Here is a 16,322-nt window from a genome sequence, read left to right on the forward strand (position 1 = left end):
GGGCATCTGGGTGGCTCAGTTGGTTGAACATCCACTCTTGATCTCAACTCAGGTCTTGATATCAGGGTCATAGGTTCAAGCCCTACACTGGGCTCCACACCAGGCATGAAGCCTACTTGAAAAAAAAGAGTAAGACATGCTTATTCTAATAGTTCAGATTGTAAAGAGAGAGAGATATTAAAAACAGCCATCTCTATTTCCAGTCTTTGTTGTGTTATTCTTCTTCCCCCTGTCAGATATTAGTGTTCATATAAATACTATTTGTACTTCAGTATCATGGACAGTACTCTAGGTAAATACATTTGTTATACCCAATTATTGAATACTGTACTGAGAGTGAACCCCAGAATGATCGTATGGGTACAGACTGGTTGTGAGTATACCTTGCTTACCCTTGTGACATTGTGGCTGACTGGGATCCGTAGCTTGCTGCTGCTGCTGCTGCACCACGAGAGAATATTGTACCATGTCGCTAGCCCAGAAGAAGATCAAAATTTAAATTTTAAAGTATGTTTTCTACTGAAAGTGTATTACTTTTGCATTATCACAAAACGAAAAATTGTAAGTCAAACCATCGTAAGTTGGGGACCATCTATAAATTACATGAGATATTCAGCACTTTATTATTATAAAATAGTCTCTGTGTTAGGTGGTTTTGCCCAACTGGAGGCTAGTGTAAGTGTAAGGGCTAATGTAAGCCCTAAGTGGGCTAGGCTAAGCTAAGCTATAATGTTCAGTAGGGTAATTGAATGCATTTTCAACTCAGGATATTTTTCAACATACGATGAGGTTTTTCGGACATAATGCCATTGTAAGTCGAGTAAGATCTATAGTGTTACATCCTGATCCTTTATTTCTCCATAGTATATTCACAAAAGTGAAATTGCTAGATCAAGTGGTATGTTTTATTTTTAATTTCAGTAGGGTTTATTTTTGTTATATTTTTAAGGATTATAAGCTTACTTTTTTTTTCTAAAACTCTTTTCAGTGTTTTTATTATTTTTATTTTTGAGGGAGACTGTGAGCAGAGCAGGGTCAGAGAGAGGAAGACACAGAATCCAGATCAGGCTCCATGCTCTGAGCTGTCAGCACAGAGCCCAATGCAGGGCTTAAACTCAACGAACCACAAGATCATGACCTGAGCTGAAGTTAGATGCTTAACCGGCTGAGCCACGCAGGCACCCCATATCAGTTTACATTTCTACCAATGGTAGAGGAAAGCCTGTTTCTCCACATCCTTGGATAGCATTTAGAAATCTTTCTAACGTTTCCCAGTATGATCAGTTTAAAATGGTAAAAGGCCTTTGGGCGCCAGGGTGGCTTAGTCAGTTAAACATCCAACTTTGGCTCAGGGTATGATATCCCAGTTCGTGAGTTCAAGCCCCGCATCAGGCTCTGTGCTGACAGTGCAGAGCCTCCTTCGGATCCTCTCTCTGATCCTCCCCTGCTTGCTCACTCTCTCTCAAAAGTAAGTAAACATTTTTTTTAAATGGTAAAAGGTCTTTGTTAGTATTTAACAGTGAAAAGAGAAAGGATACTGATAAGGATAAACATTTATGTATTTGAATGACATTTTACTCTTGGTTTTTAAAAACAAAACAAAAACACCTGATCCTTTCAGAGGGCCTGATAGAGCATTATAACTCTTGATCTTGGGGTTGTGAGTTCAAGCCCCGTGTTGGCTATAGAGATTACTTAAAAATAAAATCTTAAAAAAAAAGAACTTGGCCCTTTCATAACATGAAAAATGCAAGAGAGAATAGATAAGTTTTTCTCTGTGCAGTTGAATAAGTAATTAATGTTTGAAACAGTCAGGTTTTAAGTGTTTTTTCCTGCTTCACTCATTTTCTTGAAGTAAGCAAGTTAGGTAATTAATGGCTTCTAATTTTCCCCAGCTTAATGCAGACCCCGAAAGAGAAGAAGGAGAAGAGTTTGAAGACAACATGGATGTTTTTGACGATAGCAGTTCCAGCCCTTCTGGCACCTTAAGAAATTATCCACTCACCTGCAAAGTTGTTTATTCCTACAAGGTGTGTATTTCTGTAACCTAGTGCTCATTTGAAATAGTGGCAATGCTGAAGACACACATGACTGAATCTACCTAGCCCTAAAATTGGTGTTCAGTTAATATTAGAGACAATATAACATAGTGGTGAACAGTCTAGACTCTGACCTCAGACTGCCTGGATTAAATGCCACTTACAAGCTATGACCATACTGATTAGTCCCTTCGTCTCTGTGAGCCTCAGTTTTCTTATCTCTATTATGGAGGTAATATATAGCGCTAGTTTGAAGATTAGAAATAACACTTTATAGCAAAGTATTTAGCATAGTGCCTGGCATCTAGTAAATTTTCAGTAAATAGAAATCTTACCCTTATTATCAGTTGCCTGCTTTGGCACAGACCCTCCATTAGGATGACGCTCAAACTTGATATTAAAAGAAAATTGTTTTACAAAGCAGTTTTGTTAAACTTTACCTTTCCTAATCTTAATATGACCACCTCTTATTTCCATAGTAAGTAGGGACCTGGATAAAAAGATGCCAGAATTTCCAAACTTGATTTGGTATAATAGTTCTTAGTCTCTCTCACCCCTGCTCTGCTTTCACATAAACTTTTTACTCACACAAAATAAATTGAGTTTCACTCCCCTCATCAGTCCATTGACCAACCCTCTCGATGCTACCTCCAAAACATACCCTGAGCCCATTCGCCTTTCACCATCTTGGTCTAGGCCATTGCTTCAGTTACCGTAAAAGAAAAAAAACATAATTGGTAGCCTTCTACATACTTGCCTCCCTCCCAAAAGTCCATTGTCCACTTTTCAGTCAGAATTATCTTTAACACATAAAGGAGGTTATTTTATTCCCCTGTCTAAAAACCTCTTACAAGCTTTCCATCACACATAGAAAAACAGACTTTTCACTAGAGTGTATAGTGTTCAGATTGATCTGGCCCCTGACAGTCTCCTTAACTTGATGTCAGACCATTTCCCTACCCAGCCCAGTCACCACACATTAGCCACTGTGGCACCATGCTCCTTCCTGACTTGACAACTTTGCACTCACTGCTCCCTCCACCTAGAACATCTTTCCCCAAATCTTGGTTGGCTGCATACTGCCCTTCACTGAGGCTCAGCTCAAATAGAGCCTCTCCTCAGGTCTCCCCTAACCACCTAAATATATAACTGACTTCTCATTTACCCAACTTGTGTACACATACTCTCAGTCTCTCTCTCTCTCAAAATAAATAAACTTAAAAAAAAAAAAAAAAAAAAAAAGAATACTTCCTCTTTCCTAAAAGGGCTGGAGTTCTTTTTCAAAACAAACTATTTTGATAATCTTTTGAAAATTTCAAATCTTCCGCTGAGATACTTAGAAAGGTGTTCTAGAGTATTATACAAGTAGGGTTGGGAATGTTTTCCCATCTCACGTGTCAGTATGATATTTACTTTGAAGTTCCAGAATTAAAATTTAAGGTCCCTTAATGGAGAGGGTCCCGAGTGTCTGAGTGATTATAAATAGCTCGCATCCATCCAACATCCCCTCTATTGACATATGCCAGGCATGTCTCTATAGTAAACTGGACTATAAAAATCTGTTTAATCATTTAATCACTGAACAGTCACTCAGTGCCCAGTATGTGATATGTTTCAGGGATGCAAGAATTAGTGGACACAATTCCTGCTCCCTCCCCAGATGGATAGTCTGGGGGGAATAAATATTAAGCTGAAAAGTAGAGTACGTATGAAAACATTTATAGTAGGGGTTAAAACAGCTAATTTTTCCTGTGATAGTTGGAAGCAATTCCATAGATGAGGTGGCATTTCAGTTAGGTCATGAGTAAGATCTTACTAGATGCGGTGAGAAGGGAAAGAACCTTCAAAGCAAAAAGAATAAAAGATAAGAGACACAGTTTGATGAGAGTATAGGATGTTCAGGAAATGTTACATTCGGTGGTGGGTGAGCATCAAGTGTGGGGATTAGAGCAGCTGGAAATAAAGATGTTTGCTGTCAGAGAATAAAGGGCCTTGGAGACCAGACTAAAGTATGACTTTTATCCTGGCTGGTAGGGACCTCTGGGTGTCCTAAAATCAGATTGGGCTTTTAAGAAGGTAAACCCTGGTCGTGGTATAGATGCTATATGGGATAGATTAGAACAGAGAGAAATGAACTGTAAGCCTAATGGTGATTCCCATAGTCCAGACCAGCAAAGCAGGCCTGGATTAATCTAGTGAGGACAAAGAAACATTATATTTAAGGATTAGATTAAAAATGCTCATAACTTTTGGGGCACCTGGGTGGCTCAGTCAGTTAAGCATCTAACTTCGGCTCAGGTCATGATCTCATGGTTCGTGAATTCGAGCCCCGTGTCAGGCTCTGTGCTGACAGCTCAGTCTGGAGCCTGGTTCGGATTCTCTCTCTCTCTCTCTCTCTCTCTCTCTCTCTCTCTCTCTCTCTCTCTCTCCCTCTCCCTCTCCCTCTCCCTCTCCCTCTCTCCCCTTCTCCCTCTCGTCCCCTCCCCTGCTTATGCACTCTCTCTCCCTCTCTCTCTCTCAAAAATAAATAAATGCTCGTAACTTTTGACCCTACTAGCATAGATCCTAAGGAAATGATCACAGTATAGAAAATGATTTTGGACACAAAATGTTCTTTCATCATAGTACTATTTTTATAATAGCTGAAAGTTGGCAATCCAACAAGGGATTGTTAAATAAATTAACCATTCATATAACGTAACAGTAAACATAAAATATTATGAAGATAATTAAAAATTATGTTAATGAAAGTTTTTTTATATAAGAAGAAATGATATGTTATGCCAGAAGAATAAAATGCTCGTGTACCTTAAGATTTCAGTTATGCATATTTCCAGCTTTTCTACAGTGAACATGTATTATTTTTATAATCAGGAAAAAGTATACTGTTTTCAAAAAAAAATAGGAAATTTAGAGAGGTAGTGGTGGGAATGGAGGACTTGGCCGCTTCTACAGTTCTGGTCATCCCTGGATATTAGGATTTCAGGGGGCAGTGTGAGACCACGTGTTTATTTAAAAAACATTTCCTGACCACTTGCTGACTTCAGTTGGGATAAATGAGAAGAATTACATTCCCTGCATAAGTCATTCTAGTGGGAACCCTACAAGGGCAAACAACTAAGTAGAGTGCCATGGTAGTTCTCATTAGAGAGATGTGCAAAGCCTTACAACAAAAGAAGGAAGAAGCAACCAGCTCCTTGGGAGTGGTCTGGAAAAACATATGAGCTGGGCCTCAAATCATGAGTAATTCTAATAGCTACCATTTGTTAAATACTGTATGCCTGGTACCATATTTATGTTTTTCTAATCTCTTTAATAACTCAATATGGAAGATATTATCAACAAACCCATTAAATCAACAAATATTAATTGAGTACCTTCCGTGTACCGTCCTGTTCTTTTCTAAGCTTGAGGACATGGCATTGGTCAATTACAGACAAAAATCTCTGCCTTCATGGAGCTTACATTCTAATAGGAATAGAAAAGAAAACTGACGCTCAGAGAGATCTTATGGACACTTGCCCTTAGAAACAGACTGAAACTGGACTTGAATCCACAATAATCTAAATCTGTCTGCCAGATGGGAAAGAGAGAGCAGGGCCTGCTGGAAAAAAGAAACAGTCTGGTAAAAGCATAGAGGCAAGGAATAACATGGTGTGTTCAGAGAAGAGGCAATAGTGTATGGGGCCAAAGCTTTGAGAAACCATGGTGACCAAACTCTGTAGAGTCTTGAGTTGCCATGCAGAGGACGTGACCTTGTTAAGTGGAAGCATTGATTACTGTTTGGGGTTGGTGTCTGCTGATATTCTATAACAGCACTGAACAACTTGCATGGACCTCCCTGACTTTTTTACAAGGGCAGCAGTATACTTAAAGGTGTTCTTATCCTTCCTGCTTTGGTTCTCACACACACTGAAGTCAGGTTGTGTTGTTACTTTTTAAGTCTTACCATGGAATTAAGGAAAATGTTTTTGTTATATGGGTGCCTTTTCCTGGCATAGTCAAAGCATAGTGTGTTTTTGGATTAGTGAAGAAATCCCACTGGAAAAGCTATCATGAATCAATGAGCCTTTTATCCTCATGTTTTGAGATCAGAGGTAATTTACTTAAAATTCTGGTCCTGGAGTATTTCTGTGACTGGTCAGCCATTTTCAATACTATTTTAACATCTCAAGCAGCTATGGCAACATCCAGAATCTGGGTTTAATAAAGTATTATAATGTACACAAAATGGGAAATGAGGCTTAGTAATGTGACCCATTTTCTTGCCTTACTTTTTGCTTGTGTAACCTGGAGATACTTTACACATTGAGATTGTGAGATTTGAAAAACTGTAAGGTCTTACAGTTTGGTTATATAGTTGTTACTAATCTTGGGACTTGGGGAATGCTTTTAAGACTGCTCACCAGAGAACCAGAAGATGCTGGCAGGCCCCACCCTGTTACATGTGACAGGCAAGTCTCTTTAGGAAACAAAGCCACACGGTTTCTCTCCAGCCTTTCTGCTGAGCCCCTTAGAGGTTGTGCTCAGATTCTGCAGTCTGGAGAGCAGTATCTGGGTGGCCAGCGCTAGTGAACTCCTGCGTCAGAGACCATAAAACCATCACAGTTAGCAGCCTGTACAAAAGCATCTAAGTGGATTAGCCCATTCTCCACAGTTAAGTTAGAGCATAATAAATCCAAATTGTGGACGATCTCAGCCATTTTCTTTCCTGCAACTCTAATTCTCCTGGCCGTTGTTTATCGCACAGTGATTCCAGATCAGTTCTAGGCACTGCTCAAGCTGTCATCCAATCCATGTACATAGTTCTCTGCATTTTCACGGCCTGCGCCTCCATGGTAGCCCTCGGGTGCCGTTCTAATTCAGCGCTTGCTCCTGTGCCTGTGCTTCACAGATCATCATGGTTCTCAGCTTATTCATCCCACATTGACTCCCTCATCCTCCCCAGAATGGCAGGATTGTCATTTTGAAGAAATGGAGGCATCAAGAAGTTGAATAACCAATAGAAACAAGCTGGAGCTGGAACCCTGGTCCCCTGCTTCCAGCAGAGTGCTATGTTCACGGCACCTGATTGTCTCTTGAGGATTCCGTTTCTCCAGTTTTTGCTGTGGCTTTATTTTGTTTAATTTTTTAAAGTAAAACTTCACCTCATTACGATAGTTTTACAACACTTAAATTTTTATGTTTGGTATGTTTTTCAAAATCATTTCAATATTTTGATCCCCAGTTTTTGTTATGATCAGCGCACATCTGCTCTTTATCTAACCTTTTTAATTTTGTCCATGACCATCCTACATTGCAGGCTTCTCAACCAGATGAGTTGACCATTGAGGAACATGAGGTGTTAGAAGTGATTGAAGATGGAGATATGGAAGACTGGGTAAAGGTATATTCCTTTGCTCATATCGCCCCTTCTTGTGACATTTTAGGAGTTTGTTTTGGTTCCTGTTTTGCCCTGTCCAGATTGTGTGTGCAAACCTATTTTGTCACATGTCTTTTACTCAGGCTCGAAATAAAGTTGGCCAAGTGGGTTATGTGCCAGAAAAGTACCTACAGTTTCCCACCTCGAACAGTCTACTGAGCATGCTGCAGTCCTTGGCTGCTTTGGACAGTCGGTCACACACATCCAGCAATTCCACGGAGGCCGAGCTCGTTTCAGGCAGCCTCAACGGAGATGCCAGTGGTAAAGACTGAAACAAGGCACTCTTTATTTGGTCACATTTTGGCCTAAACAGTATTGCCCTGGAGTCAGCCTTCCATAGGTTAAAAAGCATATCTTTATTCCTATTCTATGATATATTTTCCATAATTTGGTCACATTTATCCTGTAGGGTAGAGCCCTGAAGTTGATCTTCAGTGAGTAAAAAAATTACTTACTCTGTATGATCCTCTTTTAGTTGCCACGTGAGCATAGGGGTGGTTGCAAAAGGAACCTGGCTGTCCGTGTTCTTACTGCATTTTCTCCCTCTTCCTACCTAGTCTGTTTCGTGAAAGCACTTTATGACTATGAGGGCCAAACAGATGATGAGTTATCCTTTCCTGAGGGGGCAATCATCCGAATCCTGAACAAAGAAAACCAGGATGACGATGGCTTCTGGGAAGGGGAATTCAGTGGGCGGATTGGAGTCTTCCCATCGGTGCTAGTGGAAGAACTTTCAGCCTCAGAAAATGGTGACACTCCGTGGATGAGAGAGATTCAGGTACATGAGAGGGGAGAAAGCTGAATTAAAAGGTGGTTAAAGAAAATGACTCCCAAGAGGTGGCTGACCCATGCAAACACAGGCTGCAATCTCAGCCCCACCTCCCCACTCCAGTCCTCGGTTGCCACGTTTACGCAAAAAATTGGGTTTGGAAAAGCAGAGACTCATCAACCTGGCTCTTGGGTAATGGCCATATAACACCTCCATTTGCCCACTTTCTTTTCTCTGAATCAGTTAACCAAAAGGATAAGTTGTATGTGACATACAAAAAAGTGGTTTGGTAGAGAGAAAGAAACCAGAGAGGGAATTTATTGTCTCTGCAGTTAGTTTATATAGTAAAAATACTGCTTTCTATCCACCACTGTCAGAGCCTGCCTGCCAGTCCATTTCAGAGGACTAATGGCAGAGCCCCATTATACTCATATGGCTCTAGGCTCAGCTGATCATAGCAAAACTTGCCTTTACAGGAAACCCTAATTCAGATCTGTCATAGCAGGTCTGGCAGGCCCAGGACCATAAGGAACATGTCTCCCCATCTTGTGTGTGTGGTATTGTGAACACTTAGTCTGACATTTACAAAATTCGGGGAAGTCGAAAACAGCCAATTATTTTCTTAACACAAAAAAATAGAATTTGTCCCCTTTTTTTTCTTCACTAGATTTATTGCATTGACTGATTTAGTGTGTTTTCAGTAGAACTCTAGAGAATGGTTTGACTAAAATCAGTAGTATAATGAGCTCTCTGAGGAGAAAAAGTTAAATGCATCACAAAATTGGGATTTGTGGTGGTTATTCTAAGTTCATGTGCTTCTGATGAGGCTGACCAAAATTGTTGATAGTCATAACTTAGCTGCAGAGAAAAATAACATGTCTGAATTAGGGAAGCCAACTTGCCTCTCAAGCTTCCTGAGGTGAGCACTTTGTAACCTCTTTCCTTTGTGGCAGATCTCTCCTTCCCCCAAGCCACCAGGCTCCCTGCCTCCACTGCCGCTGTATGACCAGCCTCCCAGCAGCCCTTACCCCAGCCCCGATAAGAGGAGCTCCCAGTACTTCCCACGCTCTCCCTCAGCAAATGGTAAGGGTTTTCCTGGGCATGGATCTAAATACATTTTTATTCAGAAATCCACATGTTTACCTGAAGAGCAAACAGATTTGTTATTAGCATTTTTACTGCCCAACAACACAAATAAAATGAGCTGCTTGATTCCCTCCCTTAGAAAACAGCTTCCATACCGAATCGCCGGGATGCTCACAGGCACCAAGGCATACTCCTGAGACCTCATATGGCAAACTGCGACCCGTAAGTCTCTTATCTTACCTGTTATAGAATGCAGTTCTTCCAAATTGAAAGTTAGCAGTTAATGTTTCCCTGTGGCCTCTGTGTTATGCTGATTCCCCCACGCAAGGATCATATGAGTTTGGGAAGATAAAAAGAGCTCTTGAAAATGAAGTCTGTAAAAATACACGCAGGGGCACCTGGGTGGCTCAGTCAGTTAAGCATCACGTGGAGCCTACTTGGCATTCTCTCTCCATCTCTTTCTGCCTCTTCCCCTGCTCGAGTGCTCTCTCTTTCTCTCTCTCAAGATAAATATTTTTTAAAAACTGAACACATCTTGGAAGGTCTAGTCTAGACTGGTAGTTTTTTTTACTGAGCTATGGTGAGATAGCTATGAAAGGTGTATTTAAATTATAGCAAGCATTAAAGTGGTCTAAGTGTGAAACAAGCAGTTTTTTTCCAGCAAACATTTATTGATAAATTATTTTCCAAGCTTATATTTCTCTCTGTGAGGAACACAGAGATGAAATGAGATATACTTCATGTCCTTTTGAGGTTTAAGAGCTTCTATTCTCAAGGAGAATCTCTTGCAAATAATCACCTCTACTCATCTCTCACTCTACCCCACCACCTCACTGTGAAACAGCCCTTCCAAGGTCATAACTTTCCCACACTCATTCAGTACGTTTATTTTCCTTGACTTGCTTATCAGCATTTGACACCATTCCTTGAACCACTCACTTCCTTTGGCTAATTCAGCAGATGTGTACTGAGTGCCTTGTTAAGGACTTGGTTCTTAGCCATTGCAAAGTTGTAAGTAGGACAGTGATGTGACTGGTTTTCCATTTTGAAACGTTGCTGTGGCTTCTAAGTGAGAGTGAATGGAAGGTGGCAGAAGGGACATGGGAGCCATTAGGAGACTGGAGCAGTGGTTCAAGCAAGACTGGAGCAGTGGTTCAAGCAAGATGGTGACATAGACTGGTGGATAAGAGTGAGAATGAGAAGTGAGCCAGTTTGTTCCACTGCCCTTTCCTGGTTTGCTCTCTACTTTCTGGCCCTTCCTTTTCATTGACCTGTATGGGCTTCTCTGCTTCAGCCCATCTCTGCTGATGCTTCTCAGGGTTCTGTCCATGGGTTGCTTCTCCTGAAGTCATTAAATTCACTCTCATTCTCCCCGTACAATCTCATCTACTCCCATGGTTTTGATAACCATTTATTTACTGACAACCCCTAGTCTCATAACTGCCAATCCAGTCTCTTCCCTGAGCTTCAGCCTTGTGGACATTTCACTGTATATGTACCAAAGCCCCAAAACTCAGCAACGAGTTAATTATCCACCTTGCCAGACACACTCCTTCCATATTGCCTTGCTTGGTGAGTGGAACCCCCATTCTACCACTGCTCTGACCTCACTCTTGATAGCTTTCTAGCCCTGCCTCCCACAAAGTCATCACCAATTCCTGCCACATGTACCTTGGAAACCTCTATCAAATACTCCCACTTCTCTCCTCCCTGCCCCACTCCTCCCATGCCCCCCCACCACCAATTCCTAGGTCAGGTTGACATCAACTCTCATTTACATGACTACAAGAGCCTCCTAAATTGTCTTCTTACCTGCACTATTGCCCACTCTTGCCCTCCACTCTTTTCTCCAAACTATTATCCTAGTCATCCTTTCACATATCTGCTCCTGCTGTTTAAAATTCTACCAAAGACTCCTCTTTGCCTACAGAGTAAAGCTCAGATTTCCTTAGCGTGGCTTAATGAGGCTCTTCATGACTTCACCCCAAGCTACATCTCCAGTCTTATCTCTTGCAGCTTTCCTTCCAAGACAGGCCAAAAGGTTTTCAGTTCCCCAAGCATTGCTCTCTCTGGGTTCCACCTCCAGGCCTTTGCTTTGGATGAGCCTTTTGGAGCTACAGTGATTTTTGTGCCCATGAAGCTTTCAGCCTAGGCAAGACCCTGATTTGTGGGTTCCACATTTCATCAGAACAGTTAACTCCTTGGTGTGGGAAATAGAATTACGTTGGAAGCACACGCTTTCACGTTAAGAGCATTTGTGAGACCCCTGGGGTACCCATGTCTGTGGATAAATGACTGGTTGGGGTTTGGATGCTTCAAGCACTGAATCAGGGAGCTAACAATCCGTGTATTTGTTTCTTGCTCAGGTCCGGGCAGCTCCCCCTCCACCTACACAGAACCACCGAAGGCCAGCAGAGAAGATTGAGGATGTGGAAATCACACTGGTGTGATGATGGGTTTGCCCATCCATTACTGCTACAATCAAGGCCAGGCTTGGCGTTTGGCCACTTTTGTTTTTTAGGCACCTTTGCATGATGATGACTCTTGAACGGAGCAAAAACAAGGAGGATTATGTGACCGGGTGGCCTGGTGGACTCCTCCCACGTTTTGAATATTTTGTGCCTTTTTTTGTTGTCATTTTCTATGTCATCTCTCCTACCATAGCACAAATCCTAGCGGGCCCTAGAAGCAGAGGAGGACAGCCCTCATGCCTAACAGTGGTCCATTTTTATATGAGACTCAAGACCAGGCCTCACTCAGGGCACGGTCACAGAGAAACTGATCATGTGCACTCGTACAGTATATTACTGTGGCCACAAGGATGTGGCAAAGATCCTCATCTTTCTTCAAGTGGCTTTTGCTCGTCTGATTGAGTTTAATCAGATCATGTTGGCTACGTAAGGAATTAGAAGGAGGGATTTCAGGAGAGGCTGGCTCCTCCCCACAGTTAGTCCCCAGACCGAGAAAAGTGAAACCTTATTGGAAAAAAGTGGACTGCCCTGAGTTTATCGCCAATTTCATTAATGCACATCTCTTCCACAACTAACAGATTTAAAACAGTAACAGTGTCCTTTGTATTAATATTTATGGCATTCATTTAGTATTAGTGGAGCTAATATGGAGGGGCTGAACTAATAGCCAAATCTTGTCCATCACATAGACTTAATAGAAAGGAGGCTGCGGCTGAAGCAGAAATGGAACTTCCAGATCTGAAATGAGCCGATTTAATGTTCTTTTTGTATTTGGGTATTTTTCATCTTAATTTTTGCAGCATATATTCTTCTGACCAGTACCTTTAGAATCTGAGTGTTTAGGTAAATTGGGGACACATACTTGCCTTGTTAAGCTTCTCTGCTAGGGAGGCCCCTCGCGTCATTTTATTCCCAAACCAGTGCATGAGTCCTGACAGCCAGCCTGTGGCTGCTCTAGACCGGTGGCCACCCCCCATGAAAGTGCAGCTTCCCAGGTCCCACTGACCTGACATATTTCCTTAGGAGGAACAACCTGTGGCTCATGGAAACCAGCTTCTCATGGAAAAGGACTAAAGGGTTGCACACCCTGCACAAGTGCAAACTGATAAGGAAAAGACAAGTTCTCCATGTCGCAAGGAGAGCCAAGAGTAGCTTTCTCCGCAGGCTAGCAAGCTCACGGTGGCAGGTGGCCCAGGGTAGGGCTCTGTCGGCTCTCCACCTCCTGTGGAAGATAGGGAGTGCCGAACCTAGAGACGAAGGGATTTTGCCAGTTGGTTTGTTTTTGTTTTTGTTTAAGAAATCAGATTTGCAGAATTTAATCTAAAAGTTGTATTATGCTTTGAAAACTCCATCCCTCCTAAGAATCTTTAAAACTTGAAATGCTCGCCAAATGTCCCCATGGGATTTTTGACCAAAAGTCAGGTTATAGCTGAAGAAATCTTCAGTTAGTCATTTGATCACTTCAGTGACAGTACCCAGCGACGAGTCTTCTCCGTAATTTGGGGTTTTTGTTTCGTTTTTTGCATTTCTTAACCTGTTGATCTATTTGAGGTCTTTTTGTGTTTATCAAACTTATTCTTAAGTTTAAAAAAGAAATTAAAAGGGTGGTTTTTTAAGATTTTAAAGTTCTCTGACATGTTAAAAATCTTCAAAGCACTTTACAAAATCTTCCAAGTGCTTAAATCAGGCAGTTCTCACTACCCAGTCTTGTATTCTCTCTTTAGCTAGCCAAATTGTCCTTGAATCTGGATTTTCCACATTCTCAGAGTTATTTGAAATCTTTTGTTATATTTTAAAATATTTTTTGGAAGAGCTGCTAATGTTATTTTAAAAAAACAAAGTTGTAAAAATATGCCTCCTTTTTAAAAAGAACCCCTCCCTCCAGGACATGTAATCAAGCATCACAGTGCACAGGGCCAGGCTTGGAGGGAGTGCCTCTGTGCAGATGTGCTTTCTTTACAGTGGCTGTAAAAAGTTTGTATTTATTATGTATAAAATGTTGAATAATAAAAAAAAATGGAATTAAGTTTTCTAAGTTTCCTTATAAAAAGATTTAGGTAAATAGACCTTCCAAATAGACAATGCTTTTTTATAAAGATATCCCTAGGCTCTCCTTTTTTAAACCATAAAACAGATAGAGAGGGAAGTGAATTCCCAGTTAAAGGCTAAGTCCCTCTGGCTGCCAGCCAGCCACACTGAGGACCAAGGCTCAGTGTGTTTGGGGAGGGGCCCCACAGCTCTCCTCTTCCCAGGGCTGGGCACATGCAATATGTATTCTTCCAGACATTTTCTGTACATAAAACTCATACATGTACACATTACCTTTTTACATATGTGGGGTTATATATTTAGTAGGTTTACCTCATTCTTTTTGAAGGCTATATTCTCCATGGTTTGGATATATCACAATTTTAAGCCTCCTATAGTGATGGACGTTTAGGTTGTATCCATCCATTTGCTGTTAGAAAGTTGAAATTACCATATTTGTACATGATTCTTTATACATTTGTTCCAGTAAAAATATTGGGTAAATTCCCAAATACGGAATTTGAAAGTAAAAAAGCTATATGGACACTTAGTTTTGTTAGGTTTTGCCAAATTGGCCTCCAAAATGATTGTGTCTGTTAACACTCCCACCAGCAGCATAAGAGACAACAGCATCGACTGTGGAGTCAGAAGGTCTGAGTTCAATCCTGGCTCTCACTTGACAACTGTGGGAACTGAGCCTCAACATCCTCATGGAAACTTGAGGATAACACTGTGAATCCAAGAAGGATACCTCAAGTCTGTAGCATAGGTGGTCACCACCAAACACCAATATTCCTCGCCATCACCTCCCCCACCTTTAGTGATCTACAGCTGAGCTCCTTTCTTCCAGCCTCATAGTCACAAGGTTGTCAAGGGAAGGTAGGTGCACGTAGGTAGGTATTAAATACCACATTCAATACCCTTTCCATCTTCTGCCTTCCCCTGCTAATGAAAGGTGTTCACATTTGAGATTGCTATTGGCAGCAGGGGCTTAGTCTGTGATAAGGGGGCAGAGTTAAGCTAATTGCCCCACCCCAGCATCACAGCTAAATTTTGGCCTCCGTCATCAGAGGAGCTAACTGTAAAGCAATGAAGCCATAGATTCACCGCATATCGCCTGGAACCCTTTCCTCTCTGACTTTCGACCCTAGCCCACACCCATAAGCCAGACAGATATGCAAGTGGGAGCATGTCAGCTGGCTTTAGCCCTGCTACCACTTGATGGGTGACCTTTCCCTCTGGGCCGCTGCATCCCCAGCTTTGAAAGGAGCGGAATGATTTCTAAGGGCTTATCCAACACTTCGTGCTAGATGAGTTCAGTTTCTAGACACAATGAAAACACCAAACAAAAAGCTCACAGTATTTGAGAACCGAGCACACAGACTTCTCAGGATGGCCAGAAACTAAAAAGAAAATTCAAGCCATTGGACTGTCCACTGAGAGAAAGCAAACCCTCCTCTGGGCTGTAATCACATCCTGGGCTGCACTATTCCCTTGCTGCCCGGGGTCCAGCCACAGTCCTCAGTTATGGAGCCAATTACTGCCTGATTAACTAAACTGAGTAGCTTTACAACAAAATCTAGCTGCTTGGAATCTTTGCGTTTATTTTGCTCATTACAAAGAGGTTTTTATGGCAAAAACACAACCAAGTTCTAGAAATTTTAGTTTAGAAGGGGGAGAATTGTAATTTGTCCTGAAATCCTGCAACCTGACACAATCAGAATTAAGTTTCCTCCTAGACTCTCCCTGTTTGCTCTGTCACTGTTGATCCAAGAACCCTGTGAATGCCAAAGAGCATCCTGTTCCTGGACCATTTTCCCCTGGTCCCGTTGGCCAAAACAACAAATGAAGTACTTCTCTCATGTCTGTTTCTGAGAGCTCTCTAGTCTGGGAATATTTTCCCGGAGTGTAATCCTGAAAAAACAGATGGACCCACAAATAGGGTTCACACCCTTTTCCACACTGTGTGCTAAACACCTAAGCAGCCTTCTTGTTCTCATCACGCCCTTGGTCCTGTGAGGGGCACAGGGAGATCCTGGTCAGAATGCTCATATTCAGGTCCCTGGCCACCTCGATTAGCTGTGGCTTTAGGCTCATCTCTTCACCTTTCTAGTCCTTGCTTTCCTCATCTGTAAAGTAGGAATGAGAAGGCAATACAAACTGCTTAAGATCCAGGAGGATCAACAAAAATACTGAGCAGATAAAATGAAAATATTTTTGACCAGATGTGTGTCCAGAGAAAGGGAACAAGCCTGTACCCAGTCATGGTATGCCAACTCTCACAGGTGGGTCCATACCTGGTGCCACCAAGATTCTTCCAGAAAACTTTCTAAGGGCCAAGACCACCTCTGTTCAATTCCTATTTGTCCAGTCAGCAAACTGACCACCCCAGGTCTTGTTCTGTCTACTGGAGACATAAGTGACTCTGATCTCATCTGTCACCAAGGGGCTCACATCTGGTAGGGGAGAGTCAGGAACAGCAGACTCCAGCTGAGGTGTGTCTTCCA

General features: G+C 41.9%; 1 protein-coding gene and 1 long non-coding RNA gene across 6 annotated transcripts in view; one reads left to right on the top strand and one right to left on the bottom strand.

Moving 5' to 3' along the window:
- The window catches only part of FCHSD2 (FCH and double SH3 domains 2), a 303,187-nt gene extending 289,374 nt beyond the window's left edge, over positions 1-13,813 (top strand). For all 4 annotated transcript variants that reach the window (XM_045484109.1, XM_045484108.1, XM_045484111.1 and 1 more), the window contains 7 exons: positions 1,896-2,030; positions 7,342-7,425; positions 7,545-7,722; positions 8,019-8,239; positions 9,184-9,313; positions 9,456-9,538; positions 11,683-13,813. In XM_045484109.1, the coding sequence (XP_045340065.1) occupies positions 1,896-2,030; positions 7,342-7,425; positions 7,545-7,722; positions 8,019-8,239; positions 9,184-9,313; positions 9,456-9,538; positions 11,683-11,766 (915 nt within the window). In that variant the 3' untranslated portion in view covers positions 11,767-13,813. The remainder of the gene's footprint in view (positions 1-1,895; positions 2,031-7,341; positions 7,426-7,544; positions 7,723-8,018; positions 8,240-9,183; positions 9,314-9,455; positions 9,539-11,682) is intronic.
- LOC123601200 lies at positions 69-2,785 on the bottom strand. 2 transcript variants are annotated; one of them, XR_006714018.1, is made up of 3 exons: positions 2,701-2,785; positions 384-472; positions 69-112 (listed from the first exon to the last, which is right to left on the bottom strand). It is a non-coding gene; the product is annotated as an uncharacterized LOC123601200 (long non-coding RNA). The 2 variants fall into 2 exon arrangements; XR_006714017.1 differs by having other exon boundaries at positions 79-115.
- Positions 13,814-16,322: the final 2,509 nt, after the last annotated feature.

The sequence above is a fragment of the Leopardus geoffroyi genome, chromosome D1 (assembly GCF_018350155.1).
Source record: "Leopardus geoffroyi isolate Oge1 chromosome D1, O.geoffroyi_Oge1_pat1.0, whole genome shotgun sequence".
NCBI lineage: Eukaryota > Metazoa > Chordata > Mammalia > Carnivora > Felidae > Leopardus > Leopardus geoffroyi.